Source organism: Sceloporus undulatus, chromosome 1 (assembly GCF_019175285.1).
Source record: "Sceloporus undulatus isolate JIND9_A2432 ecotype Alabama chromosome 1, SceUnd_v1.1, whole genome shotgun sequence".
NCBI lineage: Eukaryota > Metazoa > Chordata > Lepidosauria > Squamata > Phrynosomatidae > Sceloporus > Sceloporus undulatus.
The window spans coordinates 166,553,567-166,569,612 of NC_056522.1; the positions used below are offsets into that span (position 1 = coordinate 166,553,567).

Consider the following 16,046-nt stretch of genomic DNA (forward strand, 5'->3'; position numbering starts at 1 on the left):
CTTGAGACTAACTGAGGCCTGAAATAGACAGGCCAAATGATGCAATTTCTGGTCACGTTTGGGGCATAGAGTGTAGATGCTGCACGCTTTGAAAGCAGCCAGAAACTGTGCTGATGCCACACCATCGCTGAAAAACAGGGCCAAAAAGGAGCGGAAGAATTTTCTCCTACCCATGATACAGGACCATGCCAGCGGCCTGAATCGGGGTCAGGTGCATGCGGTTGCCATGACCCTAGCGTGAACGGTGCCAGTGTGGTCCCATGGTGGTCCTTTTGGCCCGTCTGTTTTGGACCCCCAATAAAGAAGTTGATAGCATAAAGTTTTGTAAACTTACATCTACTTCATCAGATGGATGAAATGAAGTGACTGTTTGTACGAAGGTCTACTCCTAGGCATTTAAATTACCTAGTACACATTTTTAATAATCATTACAGCTGTATGCACATCTGTTTCTGTTGTGACTTAAAGTCCAAACCAACGTATCTTGTCTTACCTGGGCCAACTGACAGGGCTGTGAAAATGAAACAAGGCAGGGCTCCTGTGTGTTTAACTGTTGTGTGGAAGAGGGAGTTTCACCAGGCTTGTTACCTGGTTACCTGAGAAGCAATTCCCTTTCCCGCAAAATGGTTAAAGGCATAGCACACTGCCCCAGCCTCCAGTCTGGGGCTGAAGAATGGGCAGCTTCTAGAGATGGGATCAAACATCGTTCACAATCGAGACTAAGATCAAGAAATCTGAAGAAGACTAGGAATGTTCATGGAGGAACTACACAAGATCCTAAAGTGCAAAGATAGTCAAGTGAACACTAACACTAGAACCATCCAAGCTATCGTATTTCCCATTACCATGCATAGTTGTAAGATCTGGACAGTGAAGAAAGCAGATAAGAACAAAATCAATTCATTTAAGATCACAGCGAGCAGAAATCCTTCTTTTCCACAACCTGTCTTCCATTTCCTCCTTCTGTCCAGGAGGAATTCCGAACTGTCCTACATTTAGAGCATGAATAAGAAGCATGGATTTACATTCATGAGTGTTTTGAGCTTTCACTAGGTCACGTCCTCCAATTCTCTCGAACGTCCTACATTTTGAGTGCCTTCTCCTTCTTGGTGGTGAGGATGTCAGTGCCTTGTCCTTCTTGGTGGTGAGGTCATTAGAGAAGTGGTGCTGGAGAAGAGTGCCTTGGATTCTGTGGACGGCCAAAAAGACCAACAAATGGGTCCTAGAGCAGGTCAAGCCAGAAATCTCCCTGGAAGCCAAGATGACAATAAAACTGTGGCTGTCGTACTTTGGACACGTCATGAGAAGTGATGGCCCATTGGAAAAGATAATAATGCTAGGAAAGGTGAAAGAGAGTAGAAAAATAAGAAGCCAGATGGATAGACTCAATGGACATGAATCCACAGGAGATGAGCAGACAGGCTGACCAGGTTCCCTCACCACAAAGGAGGATTTGTTGTTGTTATCCACCCCTGAGTCAATCTCAACCCATTGCAACCCTGTAGATGAGACATCTCCAAGACTCCCTATGCTCCACTGCTCTGCTCATGCCCCGCAAATTCATACCCATGTCCTCTTTAATAGAGTCCATCCATTTATCATGTGGTCCTCCTCTGTTTCTGCTTCCCTCTACCTTTCCTAGCATTATTGTTTTTTCCAGTGAGTCATGCCTTTACATGATGTGTCTGAAGTACGACCTCCTCAGTCTAGTCATCCTGGCTTCCAGAGAGATTTCTGGTTTGCTCTGCTCTAGGACCCATTTCTTTGACTTCTTGGCTGTCCATGGTAACCTCAGCACTCTTCTCCAGCTCCACATCTCAAATTAATTCTTCCACAATGAGGTTGGATTGGATGGCCCTTGGGGTCTCTTCCAACGCTACAATTCTGTGGTTGTAAGGCACCACAAAATGCAGGATGTTGCAAGAAAGAAAGAAATGCAGGACAAAACAAAACAAAACCCAACACAGCTCATAAGACCCACTCATAGAAAGATAAACCCACTCTTCTTAGCCCTCCTTTTGGAATGCCTCCTGGACAGAAAGCGGGAATGGAGGACATGTCCTGGAAAAGGTCTCCTCCTTTGTGTTCAATGGGTTCCTGATTGAGGCTCCAAATGGAGGTTGGCAGCATGAGTTTTCCTAGGCTTCAGTCTACATCCTCAGATTCATATTATTACTATTATTATTATTATCATTCAAAGATATAGCCATGTTAGTCTGTAGATTCAATCTGTGGAGAGCTTTTGCAGCCCCTCTGAGACTCACTGAAAGAAAGGAGTTGGCAGCAGGAGCTTTCCTAGGCTTCAGCCTACTTCCTCAGATGCATTTGGTGGCGTGGAAGCCAGGCACATCCATATCTGCCATGGGTATGTGAGGATGCCAATTCAAATTACAAACCCTTTGCGTAGGGGAGTGAAATTGCAGGAGGCGGCATTAAAACTGGACCTGCAACTTCATTTCCACACACAAAGGATTGCGAATGTGAACCGACATCCTCACATACCAATGGCAGATATATAGCTCTGTCCCTGGCTTTCCACTCCACCAAATGCATCTGAGGAAGTAGAGCAAGTCTAGGAAAGCTCCTGCTGCCAACTTCTTTCTTCCAGTGAGTCTCAAAGGGGCTACAAGAATAGATCTTTCTACAGAGTATCTTTTAATAATAATAATAATATGCATCTCAGGAAGTACACTGAAGTCATGCTGTCGCCTTCTTTCTTCAAGTGAGTCTCAAAGGGGCTATAAGATCTTTCTACAGACTGAATCCACAGACTAACATGGCTATACCTTTGAAATAATACTACTACTAGTAGTAATAGTAATATGCATCTGAGGAAGCGGACTGAAGCCTTGGAAAGCTCCTGCTGCCCACTTCTTCCTTCCAGTGAGTCTCAAAGGAGCTACAAGATCTCTCTATATACTGATTCCACTGACTAACATGGCTATATCTTTGAAACAATAATAATAATAATAACAACAACAATAATAATGATATGCATCTGAAGTAGACTGAAGCCTAGGAAAGGCCACGCTGCCCACTTCTTTCTGTCAGTGAGTCTCAAAGGGGCTACAAGACCTCTCTCCAGACTGATTCCACAGACTAACAGGGCTATATCCTTGAAATAATAATAATAATAATAATGATGATGATGATGATGATATGCATCTGAGGAAGCGGAGGGAAGCCTAGGAAAGGCCATGCTGCCCACTTCTTCCTTCCAGTGAGTCTCAAAAGGGCTGCATCTAGAGCTCTCTGTGCGCTGATCCCAGAGACTAACAGGGCTATGGCTTTGGAAGGGTTCTGGAAGGAGGCTTAGAGGCTGGAGGACGGGTCCGGGAAAAAGGGCAGTGGAGGGAGGAGAGGGGTCCCACTGAGGCGGCCTGCTGCCCTGGTTGCCTAGCAACGGGGGAACGCGCATGCGCATGGCCTCCTCCTCCTCCTGCTCCCTGTCCCCGCGGGGCCTGACCTCTCCGATCACGTCGTGGAGGTATCGGAAGGGGGGCTTGCTGAGGAGCCGCTCCGTCAGGGGAGGCTTCCGGATCACCCGCCCCAGCAGCTCCTGCGTCCGGCGCACTATCGAGCCCTGCATGGCGCCCGCCGCTCGCCACGCCGACGACTAGGCCTCGCTCCCGGCCTAGCAACCGCCTTAGCGACCCGGCACAGGCGCCTCTGATTGGACGGCGCCGGCCGTGACGTCACCGAGAGAGGCCCGGATGGAACGCTCTCCTTCAGTGCGCTAGGGAGGAGGGATGCATCCACATTGGAGAGATGACCCAGTTTGGGACCGCTTTAAACTCTTTGTGTGGCTCTTTGCTATGGAATTCTGGGAGCAAGGGCTGGACTCAGACAGGGCCGATCTGGGGCCACCCTTCTTTCCCTGTCTAAGTTTGGGACTCTGGTGACCATGGAAGCCCACTGGGTGACCTTGGGAAAGTCACACTCTCTCAGCCTCAGGGGAGGAAGGCAATGGCAAACAAGCCTTGCCAAGAAACCCCCTTGATGGAGTCGCCTTAGGGCCACCGCAAGAGGACAAGACACCTTGCCATGGAGGACATAACATAAATAACAGCTAAAACACTCATATTAATAACAATAATAATAAACATTCGTTTCAGACTGGTTGCCATAATTGTCTACTATTACCAGGGGCAAAATGTAGGACAAATTCGAGACCAAACTGTAGGACATCTGCAGGACAAAATTCAGCCCAAAATGTAGGACATTTAAGGTCCTCCATTTTTCTTCAATGTCCTACATTTTGGGCAGAGTTTTGTCCTGCAGTTGTCCCACAGTTTGGTCTCGAATTTGTCCTACATTTTGTCCCTGGTTTTAGTGGACAATTCATTATGGACTCAACCATATTTTTCTGATGAACTTACTACACTGTTATAGTGCTATTTATTCTACTTTAACCGCTATAGCTGCCTCCTGTGGCATTCTGGGACTTGTAGTTCAGGGACATCTTTGAGGAAGTAGACTGAAGCCTAGGGAAGCTCATGCTGCCAACTCCTTTCTTTTACTTAGTCTCAAAGGTGCCACAAGATCTCTACGTACTGATTCACACGGCCGTATGAAATACATTATCGGAGGCCTAGCTATTAGATCATTAAAGGACGTTATGAAAGCAGTGCAAGTGAAACATTTGACTCCTTTATTCTTTCTTCAAGTACAAGAAAGATCAGACTTGAATACAAATTAAATATTAAAACAACAACACTTGCATTGCAACACAACCACAGCTGTGGGACCCTGAGCATCCCATTCGAAAGGTACCCCTTTCAAAACAAATCAAAACCCTAATTCGTGGAACATCCCATCATTTCGTAACCCAACGGTCACGCAAGCCATCGCAAACAACATTGTGTTGGCTTGACACAACCGTTGCCGCGTTGCGTCATCGCAAAAGGCACATTCTTTTTGTAGAGATATAAGAAAAACCAGTTGCCCCTTTCCCAATCGTTTATATTCTTTAGTTAACAGCTTTTTTTGTGACATCTTGGGTACGTTTTGCTTTTATGTGAGACGCTGGGGTTCCATACAAGGAAATGAATAAGCGGAGGAGTCAGTTATAGATATCGCCACATGAGTGTCTTTTACCGTTTGGCTCTTAAAACGTATCCCTAGTAGAATGTATCGCAATGTTTTGCGTTTTTCCTTCTAGGGATGCATTATACCATCTCATAAATGAATTAGTTAGAACAGATTGGTCCTGAAGAATCCTGTGTTGTAATCTAACTAAATGATAAATTCCTTCCAAACCGTTTGTTTCAGAAACACAAGGCGCAAAGTAGCCTCAGTTCATGGATTTAACTTGCAAATATACAGTTATTAAACTGCTAAATCTGTTGCCCCTCTTCCCTCCATCATCCTTTCCTTCTCTTTCTCCAACTTGCACTTTCAGCAGCACTGTTCCTTCGTGGCTCTTAAACCCCAAGAATTCAACCTAAACAAAGGGTTAGACCCTCCATTTATGGAGCATAAACAACCTAATTGTACTGTTTAGGTTAGACTTTGGGGAAACAGGCCATGGAGGGAAAGGGCTACTAGCAGGAAACATTTTCTTGGACCAGTTAAAACTGCATTTCCCTCCATTTTAACAAGAACCGTAAGCATATTATCCTGTATTGTGCAGTATTCTGAGAGAAACATCTCTATCATGTTCAGTCTGCTATCCACAATGTATCATGGTGGCTTCTCTTATGACACATTTCTGTGATCTCTCTAAGCAAAACACATGTGACATATAAGCTACTTTTAGGAAATGATAACCAAACATCAGTGGGCACTGCCCTCTTCTGACTCTCCTTTACTGTTTCCCATCTATTTTATTCACTTTGGTAATGTAACACCTTGCTGCAATTTACAGGTTAGATCCAGAACTGCATGAAGATGAGCTGCACAAACATCCCACAGAACAAAGCCATTTTTGCTGACCCCAATCCCCTCCCAGCTGCAGTCCCTATGTCTCTCAAAATCTGCTCTGGAGAGTAGAGTTTGGGGGATCAGCAGGGGAAGGAAGAATCCATAAATACCCATTCTGCTTGGGGAGAGATAATACTACATCTAACCCACTGTTATTTAGACAGAATTGCACTGAATTTTGGTGGAACAAATTTAATAGGCAAAAGCCTGCAAGGAAGATAATACAGTGCTTTATGGGGCTTTCAGTATACCAGCATACCTGTGCCACTGCGTGAACAAGCCTCATTCATTTAAATGGGGCTCGAGCATACGCGTAATCTGCTGTACGCGGGGGAGTTTGGAACGGATCCCCCTCATAAAGCAAGGGTGCACTGTACTCCTCTTGTTTTCCTCCTATGTGTGGGGAAAAGCAAGAGTGACTCTTCCATCATCGTCTCCACAATGCATTGATCCCAGATTACTCCAGCAGATGGATGTCTATAGATGTAAGTTATGGGTAAGGTATATGTGTAAAAGAATGCAGTATGCTTAGGCCCAGGTAATGCAGCTCATAAGTAATTTTCAAACATAACCAACATGTATGCAAAGGGAACTTGTAGCACCTTTGAGACTAATTGTATGAAAGGAGTTCTAGCATTAGCTTTTGTAGACTTAGGGGCTGTGGAGACTGAAGGGGCAGCCTGCAGTCGCTTCCATCTTACCCAAATTAGGGCTGTGGCAACTGCACATTGCAGCCCCAATCTGGCCTTTCCAGGGTGCAAAAGCTGTGCCGCAGCTTTGGCATTGCATGACACTGTGTGCCATGTGGAGTGGCGCATGGTGTCACACCGCCATGGGGGCGGAGTCGGGGCATGCATCATATGGATGCCACACCCTGACTCTGCCCCCAGGCTAGCCTTAATGGCCAGTTTGCACAGCCCCAGAGTTGATTTCCTCAGATGCATGCTAATGCTACAGTCTCTTTCACTGTTAATCTCAAAGGTGCCACCAGAATACTTTGCACACTGATAGACACATCTATGTCTGAATTATACCCCAAACATGAATGTCTTGTGGGACAAGGATGCTTGGTGAGAGGAATGAAAAGGTGCAGTCTCATTCCACATACTTAGACTTGCTTAGGCAAAACGTATGGCAATCATTGCATCTATGCCTTAAGATGTCTCCACATAAGGATGTGCTTTATCCATCTCCAGTCCCTCCTTTCAGAAATTAGGCACAAAGCAGAGGGCTCTTTGCAGGCCAGAATTTTCAAGGCATGCTGCAAAATGAGGGTAGACTGCATTCTACACACATTACAAACTGTCCGCGTTCACTATACTGTTCATGGATACACATCGTAAGTTGTACATGTTTCCCTTTTTATATTTTATGTTGTCTCTAGAAATGACTGTATGAAGTTTGGCATTTCTCAAAACAAATTTGGGTCTAATTACTGGATAATTAGAATCTAACGATCAAATTATATCACAAATAAATATGTTGATGTGTTACGTTTGCTGTTTTGCTATTAAATAAAGCAGGTGATACAGCAGGATCAGTGGAGTGAAAGGAAGAACAAAATTAAATCCCACGAATAATTACATTCTGTCTTGAAGAGTCACTCCTCTGTGAAGCTTCCTTTTGAATTAGCCGCACACATCAATGGTTCAGACTAGAGTTTGAAAAGTACTTTGAGTACTTCAGAATGGAAGGAAGAAGCAAGCTTCAGATTTCCCTGTAGTGTCCATAAATGCATCAGTAGATAAACCACCTTTGCAGTGATGACACAACACAGAATCAGGATTAAAGCACATAGTTATTACAAAACAGTCCTCTGAAATGTTAAATATGTGTTCTCATTAATAAAGTGCAGACACCCACCCTGAGAGTAAGCACTGAAACTAAGAACTAAAGCACTTCCTCCCAATAGGATATAAGAGGAGATCCCAGCCACCTTCAATCCTTTGCCAGCCGTTGTACGATAACATTCCAGTGCCTGAGTCTGGGAAGACTACTCCTTGGCTAGTCAAACTTAGGCAACTCCATTGTAGTTCATCAAGATCCTGGTGAGATTTTCCAAATCTTGAGGAGTCAGCTGAAAGCCCCTACACTGATGGAGAGTACTGCTTCAGGCTTATGATGCTTAGTCATCTTTTTTTCACGGAAACAGTCATTCTGTACACACTCACTTTGCCTACCAAAAGAAAACAAAAGCAAACATGTTATCAGGTTAACTCCTGTGTTAGGAATCTGCAAAACAGGCTTGCATCTAAAACACAAATCTCTGGGTGAATGCCTAAGCGTTACAGCAACTGGTATCCAGTAACATACTGGTTGCCCCAGTATTATCGCAATATTTCTTCTTTTCTTAATATATGTTACAAAATATAATATGACTTTATTAAATACTGTATTATCAAAAGGAAAAGGAAAAGAAAGAAGAAAAAGAAAGAGCATTTGCTTCTGTTTAAGGGCCCCAAAGAAGAAGACCCTACCACACTCTGAGGGAGTGTGTTCCACTGTCAAACAGCTTTTACTATCAGGAGGTTTCCCCTAATGTTTGGGTGGAATCTCTTTTCTTGTAGCTTGCATCCATCGCTCCGTGTCATAGTCTCTGGACAAGCTTGCTCCAATCCTCAATATGACTGCCCTTAAAATATTTAAACAGGGCTATCATATCACCTTTTAAACATCTCTTCTCCAGGGTAAACGTACACAGCTCCCTAAGTCATTCCTCATAAGGCATGGTTTCCAGACCCTTCACCATTTTAGTCACCCTCCTTTGGACACGCTCTAGCTTGTCAACGTCTTTTTTGCATTTTCGCATTGTGGCATCCATAACTGTATTCCAGGTGAGGTCTGACCAAAGCAGAATACAGTGGCATTATTACTTCCCTCAATCTAGACACTATACTTCTATTGATGCAGCCTAGAATTGCATTGACCTTTTTAGCTGCCGCATCACACTGTGGACACATGTTCAACTTGTTGTCTACTAGGATTAATAAGCTCCTCCCTATTAGACCTACATCATTTTTTCATATTTCAGCGCACTGATTAATTTTACTACATTATTGTGTTTTTCTTTATTCTTTTTTTGGATAAATTCTATAAATATGTAAAAATATACTTACTTTGGTTTTTCAACAGTAACCTGCTTCTGCATTTGTTTTCCAATATCATCCTTAATTGTACTGAAGTCTTTACTGTCATCAACTAGAAGATTCTGTTGGCAAAAATGGTGAAATGGGAGATACAGTCATCAGTGATAATGGCAGTGACCTGAATCTTGCTACTGAAAATTCATGTCAATGAACATTTTTGTATTCTTTACAAACAGTACAGTTTTTTTTGTCCCTATCTTTATCTACATTAATCCCTTTCATTCTGGAACAAGGATGAGGAAACGCTGGCCCTTCAGATGACTTGGACAACATTTCTTATAGTTCCTTGCACCAAGCTAATGGCAGTTATGTGTCAAAACATCAAGAACACCAAAAGAACTATTCAAGCCTGTTCAAGAATGTTCTAAAATTCAATAATATAAGGTGTGCAAAATTTCACATGAAAGAATTCTAGAAAAAGTTTTCCCCCCAATGGAGAAATGTGAAGCAGCATTTCTTCACAGACAGTGCTTCAAATTATGTTTTTCATGCCAAAGCCTCTCAGTACAACCAAATAAAATAAGATAGGAGGGAACAGAGTTGGAAAAGATCCAGAAAGAAAAGTGTGGAGAGGAGAGTCTGGTCTCTAACAGAAGAATCCAATGGATAGGTAATTGAAACCAATGTAAATAGTCTGGCCTCAACCACGCTATAAGCTACATTGAGACAAAATTTCTAAGCAAGTAAATTGGGAGATCTGCTCACAAAGAAAACAGTTTCCGTAAACAAGTAAATAGTTTTCCAAGCCTGATGGTTATTTCCATGCTGTGGAATTATTTTTCATAGGGAGATAGACTGGCCCCCCCCCTCTGCTCTTGCTCCACCAGGCGGTAAAGAATTTAACAGGCATTTGAGGATTAATTATTTCTGCAGGACTGTTTTTTTTAATGGAGTATGGGAGCTATACCTGTACTTTTATCCATAAATTTTCAAAAAGCTTAAAGGTCTTCTGTAGGATAGCTTATTTGTTTAACTTGTATATCATTAGGTTTTTACCTGTTTGTTGTTGTGTGCCTTCAAGTCTTTGACTTATAGTGACCCTAAAATTACCCTGTTGTGAGGTTTTCTGGGGCTGAAAGTGTGTGACTTGCCCAGCATCACCCAGTGGGCTTCCATCAATGAGCAGTGATTCAAACTTAGGTCTCTCGGCTGCATCCACACTGCAGATATAATTCAGTTTGACTCCACTTTAACTGCCATGGCACAATGCTATGAAATTCTGGAAACTGTAGTTTGTTGAGGCACTCTGACTGAGAAGGCTAAATGCCTCACAAAACTACAATTCCAACAATTCCTAGCATTGAGCCACAACAGTTAAAGTAGTGTCAGATTAGATTATTTCTGCAGTGAGGATGGAGCCCCAGTGTACTTTGTTTCTTATCTATGTTGTAAACCACTTTGTTCCCATGTCAGAGAGACGGTATTAATTTAAAAAATGAATAAACAATAAAATATTTCTTGAACTGTTATAACAGCAAAATACAATTCAGCAAGAAAAGTGAAAATGAAATCCAGACCACAATATGCTACTTAAAATAATTATTCAAACTCCCAAATTCTACAATAGTTAAATGGTTTATTTGTATTAACTTAGTAAGTTCCATGCATGCAAAGCCTTTTAAGATCATCATCTGACCATCCACTATGTATCTCCAAATCTTGCATGGCCCATTCCCTCCACTAATTATATTATATTATATATAGCTAATATGTATAGCTATTATATATAGGTAACTCATTATATTATATACAGCTAACACTGCAACATGGTACAACAAGGACCACTTGTTAAATAACAAGCGAGAAAAGCTGCCAAATTCATTTATCATTTACCTTCACACCAATAATGTCTCCATCCTTCAAGCTATAGGGACTCAATTGTAAGCTATCACTTTTCTTCTTCTTCTTTTTCTTTGAAACTTGCTGTGTCTGAATAAAGTGAGAAATGATATGACAGAAACACCATAAATTAGCAGAGATGATTTCTGGTTTTTGGGCAGACACTGGGAGTGGATTATTATATTGATTTAAATTAGTAAGTATTACACACTTTCACAATTTAAAGGTCATGAGTAATTTCAATTTTAAAATACGAGTAAGAAATTAAACTTTTAGGGCTGTCCCTCAACTTGAATACAGTAAGATACAGAGTTACCTAAAGAGTCAATACATTTCTCTTGGGAATAACTATTAATATTTATGTTCTAGATCTCTTTACTACTTAGGAACAACTGATACAATCACTTTCAAATCTAAAAAAAAAGTATGTAGAAGTCAGGACTTCACTAATATGGAAAGGGACCAGAATTCTGCCTCTGTTCAAAATGCACAAGTCCTTTCAGTGTTGAGGTGGAAGGAGCATCAAGTGTGGCTATGAGTGGGCCGAAGTTTTTGCCCATCAGAGTGTGCTCCCTGTCCTTTAACTTGCCTTTCACTCATCAACAGTGTGTTCCCTGCGTTCAATTTGTCTTTCTGAACTTATCACAGAAACAAATCTATTTTGCTAGGTAACAATAGGATATAAAGTCAGTGCAGTATGGCAGACAAGAGTCTTAAGATTATGACTGGGGAAACCCAATTCAAACCTACTTGACACTGACTGGTTGACCTTGGCACAGTTGTTGTGAAGACGAGTAGGGTTGGGATGAACATACACCCTGCTTTGAGCTATATGGACAAAAGCCCAGAAAGAAATGTAATAAAACGTATCACATACAACAAGAAGAAAAAAGTGACATCAAATATGCAGAGAACAAAAGAGGTGGGGATCTGTCACAACTGGCACACAGAAAAGGTCAGGATCATGGACAGCTAAGGGATGGTATCCCTCCTTGGATAAACTACTATTCTTGATCCACCTTTCATTTAAAAAAAAGTATTGACCACTTGTAACACAAGGCCAAAATGCCAGGCAAAATGTGCAGTCAACTCATGTCTTCTGGTGTTTTTGGTAAAAAGTAACACATCCACTCTCTGGAGAAAGGATGCTTGGTTTATTTTAAAGTCATAGAGCGATAGGTGGGCAGGCAAGTGCACTGGGGATGCCACTTTGCCCAGAACCATACTATGCCCATTCCTGATATTATTTTTTTGGTAGTGAAGTAATTCTAGTTCTGTAAATATAACTTACAAATCCAGGATTTTAGTGTAGCTGTGACTGGGTAATAATCTTGACTACTAAAGAAAGGCAGCGGTATAGAAACAAATTCATGGTCTTTCTAATTCAGGCCTTATTTGAAAATTTTGTATTTTTCCATATTTACAGATGTTTAAAAATCAGTTCTCTGGTTTTAGCAGCTGGCTGTTCTTAGACAAACAACAGAAGTATAAATCTGATATACAAGTTTCTCACATGCCAGGTCTACCCATCTTGGTAGATACAGTGTTTGCTGTTAACAGATCTGCCAGAAATAGTAGATCTGTTCCGTGATGCTAATTAACAAATCTTTTTTAAAAAGTAAAATCAAATCCCACTGGCAACTCCAAGGGAAAAAAGGTAGATCCAAAAGGATGTGTGTTTAATTCAACACTTAAGTCTTGCAATATACCTCCATATATCAGATACTATATTACATAACAACCCAGTAAGCATGACACACAATGAGCTAGGAATTCATGGGAAGCCTGGTATAGTCTATCATTTTATTTACACCCACACATTCCCGAAAACTGGGACACAAGACGGCTTAATGGCTACAATCAACCTGCTGGTGCACATCACTTGGTGCTCCACTGCTCCCACCTGCAGTAGGAGATCAGATTTGTAGGAGTGACTGGAGAGTGTGCTTCCATCAGATCAGCCAGGGGCTCTTGGTCTCTGGCTTATTGCAGTGTCTGAATTGGCACAATGTAAAAATGGATCATAATACTGTGACAAGTCCAATCAGAGACTTCTCCAGAACCAAAGCCCTGATCAAGTGTATCCATTCTCCCCACCATCACAACCAAAGATACTCTCTAAAGAGGTTACTACCACCGTCCAAAGTTGCCAAGATGAAGAAAATAGTTTTTGAATGTAGCGATCCATTTCCTGATGAATCATGCGAAGTTGTCAAAATTGCAATAAGGGTGGTGATGCCAGGAAAATAGATCTGATAATATTCTTAGTATTCATCATACTACAGTACATTCACATAATATGAAATATTATTTCAGTAAAAGAACAATATTGGACAATACTATTTCATGTCTGAACTCTTTTCTCAGCCATGTTTTAGCTTACCCAACTACTTATTGGTATCCATTCAAATTTTCCAGGAGAATATTTAGCTATTTCAATTTTCTCCACTGGCAAGGAATAGTATGCAGCAATTCTTTCTCTCAATGCAGATGCTGTACACTCTCTGGAGATGTCCCAGATTAATTCCACTGGGTGATAGTAATCTCTCTCTCCTGGTATGCTCATCAACACTCGTAGAAGCAAATCCTTTGGCCTGTGATCAGGAATATGCAATTACCATTCTCAAAATATATTTCTACACACATTTCACAGAGGCCTATACATTTACTACTCTGTTTTAAGGTATGATTATTCCAGAAAATATGGAATAATCTAGTTCTGTAATTTCAAATTATCTTTTCTAAAACTCTTTTGACTAATAGCGGCTTAATATCTTAGCCAAAAGCCCAAGAAACGATGTATCTTACCCAAGATTCTCTTCTTTGCGTAAAGGCTCTATACAAATTTCCACTCTGCTTCCTAGTTTGAACTTACTGAAAAATAAATTCAAAGACATAGCTGTGTTAGTCTCAAAAATGATATTTTTCAGTATGCAAAAGGATCTTGCAGCACCTTTGAAACTAAGTGAAGTGCCTATTCAGAAGTTCCAACATGTTCCCTGGGGCTTACTTTCAAGGATGTGGGAAAATTATTGTGGCCTTACTGGAGTTGCTCCTTGTTGTTTCGTAACAGTTTGCAAGGCTGTTTATTTTCCATTGTCCAAACGCGGAGAAATTCTGGCAGTGGAACACTAAAGTCTTGAATGGATGGCAAAGTCATCACCTGAAAAGGAAAAAACTTTTCTATCAAGTATAGAATCAATGGTAGTTGGAAAAAAAGAAGACTGCATCCTTTTAAATTTTCTAACACAATACAAATTGTTCAAGCTGCCTTGAATCCCATTGTGAGAGAAAGGCTGGATATAAATCCTTGAAATAAATAAATAAATAAATAAAGCATTATTTTATATGACATTTTTAAAAATAAATTTAGTATTTTTTTCAAGATGCTTGACCCACAAATTGGTGGCAGATTAAGTCCAAAAGTGTGAGAATGTCTTTGACAATTGCAGTTTTTCAAAAATGTTATCACAACAGGGAGGAAACTGAATAAGTAATTCATTCTCACATGCAAAAGTGAAATCAACAAAGAGGTACATTCCTATTACCAAGTTGTTATTTTTCTGTTAAAATCCAAAAATGTATCTCTTATTGCTTTTTGTGAAAATACTTCTTTCATACATCTTTTATATGTATCCATTCTCTGCCACCATGTCTAAGAGTGTAACACCAAAGTCAGGACATATTCCATGTTATTTGAACATCGAATCGCCATGGCACAACTGGTTTTCATGTTATACTCTAAACAGAATGAAAGCACTGACAATGGTATAAGAGCTCAAAATCCTCTTCCAGCTTCACAGTGCCCAGAAGTTCAAAGGGAGCAAACACTGTCTTAAAAAGGTTCATACACTTTATTTTAATAACTTAAACCAGAACACTTGTAGACTTTATTAGAGGGAAAAACACTCAGAACGGTTCTCACTTTGATTGGGTGTCTCTCATATATTTATAAATTGTAACTCATGTATTTCTTCCACATACTATTTATTTATTTATTTATTTATTTAGGTATTTATATCCCGCTCTTCAGCCTTAATGGCTCTCAGGGCTAGAAAAGATTTAGGCTATGAGACACATTAATCTTACCAAAAAAGACTAAAAGCAAAGCCAATATTTACATTGGTTTGGGGAAAGCTCAATTATTTTTTAACTACTTAATTATTATTGAGAAACTAAGTTGTACAATGTAACATCTGCACACATAAAGCCCTTAGTTTAATCTCTGGAATCCTATTAACAAGGATTTCAGGCATCAAGACTGTTAGGGACCCATGCTTCAGATTTTAGAGAGCTGCTCTCAGGTGAAGTAAAAACTTCTGATTTAGTATAAAGCCACTTCCCATGTTTCTAACAGAACTTTCCCCCCTCACTTCAAATATTTCACTTTTTTTGCTAAGCTTTACCAATCAAATTCACAGTTTCTCAAACATTATCAATAGTATTTTATATCCAACACATGAGCAATAGCCCCACAGTTATTAAAGGAACAGTGTCAAAACAAGAAGGTCTTCTAAAAATATTAAATATATTACTTTCATGTATAACAAAATGTGTAACAACTGTAATCCCTAAGAAGCATTTCTGACAAATTCAAGAATGCATGAAAGCAAAGCAGACAAAGCACCTATTAGACTTTGTCACTATTTTAACAAATCTTACTTAAAGAAAAGGCAGTTTCATCAACAAATTATAATATCTAACCTGCATCTTCAAGTCTTCCAAAAAAGCTTCTCCTGAGATTTCTATGTCACCCATGTAACATAAGTCAACTTCACTTTGTAGAAATGTTGGTGAATCTTAAAAGAAATTTTTTATAATTAAGTTTAAAGAAATTTAGATTTCTCCCACATAGTTAGCAAAATGCACACACACCCCATGGCTCACAAGCCATGGCACCTGATCTCAGAAGCTTGTGGAGGATCATCCTTTTGTATAGACATTTCCTCTCTATGTCCATTGCATGATCTAGGGATACATGCTCCTAAAGGAATTATAGCTTATAAGGCACATGACATATGTCCAGTATACTGCAGTGATAAAAAGATTATTTGCCATATATGGGCACCATCCATCTCACATGTCATCTATTGGTACTGGCTTATGTCATAAGGCTTTTGCAAAAATTTCAGTACACTA

The 16,046-nt window shown here is 40.6% G+C and overlaps 2 protein-coding genes across 2 annotated transcripts in view; both read right to left on the reverse strand.

The window, feature by feature from the left end:
* Window positions 1-3,654, reverse strand: part of TRAF3IP1 (TRAF3 interacting protein 1) — a 28,160-nt gene extending 24,506 nt beyond the window's left edge. Inside the window, exon 1 of the mRNA XM_042446430.1 lies at window positions 3,467-3,654. Coding sequence (XP_042302364.1) covers window positions 3,467-3,589 — 123 coding nt within the window. The 5' untranslated portion in view covers window positions 3,590-3,654. The remainder of the gene's footprint in view (window positions 1-3,466) is intronic.
* A 974-nt stretch (window positions 3,655-4,628) lies between these two features.
* Window positions 4,629-16,046, reverse strand: part of USP40 (ubiquitin specific peptidase 40) — a 64,675-nt gene continuing 53,257 nt past the window's right edge. The window contains 7 exon segments of the mRNA XM_042480190.1: window positions 4,629-8,098; window positions 9,039-9,130; window positions 10,902-10,997; window positions 13,291-13,501; window positions 13,716-13,781; window positions 13,952-14,070; window positions 15,612-15,706. Of these exon segments, the coding sequence (XP_042336124.1) occupies window positions 7,996-8,098; window positions 9,039-9,130; window positions 10,902-10,997; window positions 13,291-13,501; window positions 13,716-13,781; window positions 13,952-14,070; window positions 15,612-15,706 (782 nt within the window). The 3' untranslated portion in view covers window positions 4,629-7,995.